This window comes from Telopea speciosissima, chromosome 4, assembly GCF_018873765.1.
Source record: "Telopea speciosissima isolate NSW1024214 ecotype Mountain lineage chromosome 4, Tspe_v1, whole genome shotgun sequence".
NCBI lineage: Eukaryota > Viridiplantae > Streptophyta > Magnoliopsida > Proteales > Proteaceae > Telopea > Telopea speciosissima.
This window is the reverse complement of record NC_057919.1, coordinates 2,285,225-2,287,755: the sequence shown is the minus strand read 5'-3', so window position 1 is coordinate 2,287,755 and position 2,531 is coordinate 2,285,225. Positions and strand designations below refer to the sequence as shown.

General features: G+C 38.4%; 1 protein-coding gene across 1 annotated transcript; it reads left to right on the top strand.

The window, feature by feature from the left end:
- The first annotated feature begins 218 nt into the window (after window positions 1-218).
- Window positions 219-1,988, top strand: LOC122660218 (peroxidase 9-like). The gene is made up of 4 exons (XM_043855435.1): window positions 219-512; window positions 981-1,172; window positions 1,286-1,451; window positions 1,558-1,988. Exons 1-4 carry the CDS (start codon window positions 240-242, stop codon window positions 1,968-1,970), a joined length of 1,044 nt encoding a protein of 347 aa, XP_043711370.1. The 5' UTR covers window positions 219-239; the 3' UTR covers window positions 1,971-1,988.
- Window positions 1,989-2,531: the final 543 nt, after the last annotated feature.

The following is a 2,531-nucleotide window of genomic DNA, read 5'->3' as shown; positions in this document are numbered from 1 at the left end:
AGGGGACCGGGATTTGGAACCATATCTATTACAACAAAAAAAAAAAATTATTCCCTCAGGACATCCAAACAGCACCCACTTTTAAGAAGCCTGAAGGAAGTTTTTTTTTTTTGTTTTGTGGGGGTTGGGGGGGGGGGGGGGTGAGCAGTTGATACTGATCACTGAGTCCTATAAATACAATCTGAGATTAACACATTTGTTGACTGCAAGAGTCACAATAGTAATGTGAGGCAAGCAAAATGGCTTTCTTAAGAGTTTCTTATGGTGTCATGGTAGTGTTTTTCCTGTCTTCCACTCTTTCTATAGCTTTTCCTGGTTTCAATTTTAACTGGGGTGGTGGTGGTCATGGTGGAAGTGGAGAAGAGTCTTTTGATCTTATCCCAGAATTCTATCAATACTCATGCCCTCAAGCTAATGACATTGTCATGTCACTGCTGAAACAAGCCATTGCAAAAGACCCAAGAATGGCTGCCTCTCTGCTTAGGCTTCACTTCCATGATTGCTTTGTGCAGGTAGGCTTTCTAAATTAAGAGAATAAGAAGGCTCTTCGTCCTTCTCTTTTCTTGCACTACAGTTTCTAGCAACCAAAACTTGTTTAAAAATATATTTTCATCCTAGCAGTAACCCAATAGTAAGTGAAAACAGTCTAATATTTCCTATTAATATTTATCTATTCATTTTCAATTTAATCATGATGTGTGAATTGGGACCTTCCAACATGAGAAAATAATGACATCAAAACTAGTAGCAATGTTTACCCCAAAAAAAAGCAGTAGCAATGCTCCATTATTGGCTTAAAAGTTCCTTTGCTTCACAAACAGTAACTCCTGCGTCCCAATGTTTACCATCTCATTTATACATGTGCAAACTCACTCAAGTAAATAAAAGACTCATGAATGCACCCATCCATTCTTAAAAGTTATTGGGGGAATCGAGATTAGAGATACTGTAAGTTTGGCTCATAAAATAATGCTTTTCAGGGTTGCGATGCATCGGTGTTGTTGGACAATAGCAAAACAATCATCAGTGAAAAACAGTCAAACCCAAACAGGAATTCTATTAGAGGATTTGAAGCGATAGATGAGATCAAGGCTAAGTTAGAAGAGGTCTGCCCTCTGACTGTCTCTTGTGCAGACATCCTTGCGCTTGCTGCAAGGGGCTCCACAGTACTGGTAAGCAAGGATTAGAGTAAAATGGCTATAATCTAATTTAACCATAGGACCACTGTGTTCAAATTGTATTATTCTGTATCTTCCTAATAAAGATTGATGGATATGTGGAACAGAATGGTGGACCTTACTGGGCACTTCCATTAGGAAGGAAAGACTCTAAGACAGCAAGTTTCAATGGCTCAAACAGAAACATCCCTCCACCAAATTCGACTCTCCAAAACCTCATAACCTTATTCAATCGACAAGGCCTTGATGAAGTAGACCTTGTAGCACTCTCAGGTATGTTAGATTCCAAATGTCCAACATTTTTAAGAAGTGATTCAGATTTAAAACCTCTAAACCTCTATAGCCTAGCACTTCTATTTATATTAAATTTCTTGTGCAGGGAGCCATACCATTGGAATGGCAAGATGTGTGACCTTCAAGCAGAGGCTTTACAACCAGAATGGAAATAACCAACCAGATGAGACTCTGGAGAGAACTTACTATCATGGTTTGACATCAGTTTGTCCTAAATCAGGGGGTGATAACATCATCTCCCCATTGGATTTTGCTTCTCCAGCCAAGTTTGATAACACCTATTTCAAGTTGATCTTGCTGGGGAAAGGGCTTCTCAATTCAGATGAAGTACTGCTGACAGGGAATATGGGCAAGACTATGGAGTTGGTTAGGAGCTATGCCGAAGATGCAGATCTCTTCTTCAACCAATTTGCAAATTCAATGGTTAAAATGGGGAACATAAGTCCTATCATGGGTTATAATGGACAAGTAAGGAAGAATTGTCGCAGAGTTAACTGAGGAATTGAATCTCCAAATTTGACTCCTATATGTTCGACTGGATTCTGTTTCTTTATATATCTATAATTGTAGTCACTGAGTTAACTAAGATACTAAAGTACCAAATTTGAATCCTATGTGTTGAGCATGACATCTTTTTTTCAACCCCCAATGTTTGTCAAGTTTGTTACTTGTACTGTCTGTAAGTGAATGGGTTTCCTGATCCCTCACTTCTGTTGTTAATGGTAAGCTGGAGAACTGATCTGTCTTTCTAAAGGGTAGGTTGGCAATCACATCTACTATTCATGAGAACAAAAGAATTCTTAAGAAAAAACAAAAGAACAGAAGAATGATAAAAACTTGAGTGATTACTGACTTAAAAAAATACTGTTAACACAGGCATTCCATTTTCCTGACATCTGGCTGAATGGCCATGATGTCATTGTGGCTGAACATGCCAACAATGTTTAGTCCATAATAACAAAGATGCTCAATACCTTTTGCAATTTAACCATGTTGACGACAATGTTATCATTCCCACATTTCTCTTGACCATGTCCACTCAATGCATGAACATCATGC

Bases quoted from the DNA above. Each gene is read 5' to 3' on its own strand.
- LOC122660218 (XM_043855435.1), top strand. From the start codon at position 240: ATGGCTTTCTTAAGAGTTTCTTATGGTGTCATGGTAGTGTTTTTCCTG. The intron at 1,173-1,285 runs GTAAGCAAGGAT...TATGTGGAACAG, and splicing joins CAAGGGGCTCCACAGTACTG to AATGGTGGACCTTACTGGGC. The intron at 1,452-1,557 runs GTATGTTAGATT...TTTCTTGTGCAG, and splicing joins AGACCTTGTAGCACTCTCAG to GGAGCCATACCATTGGAATG.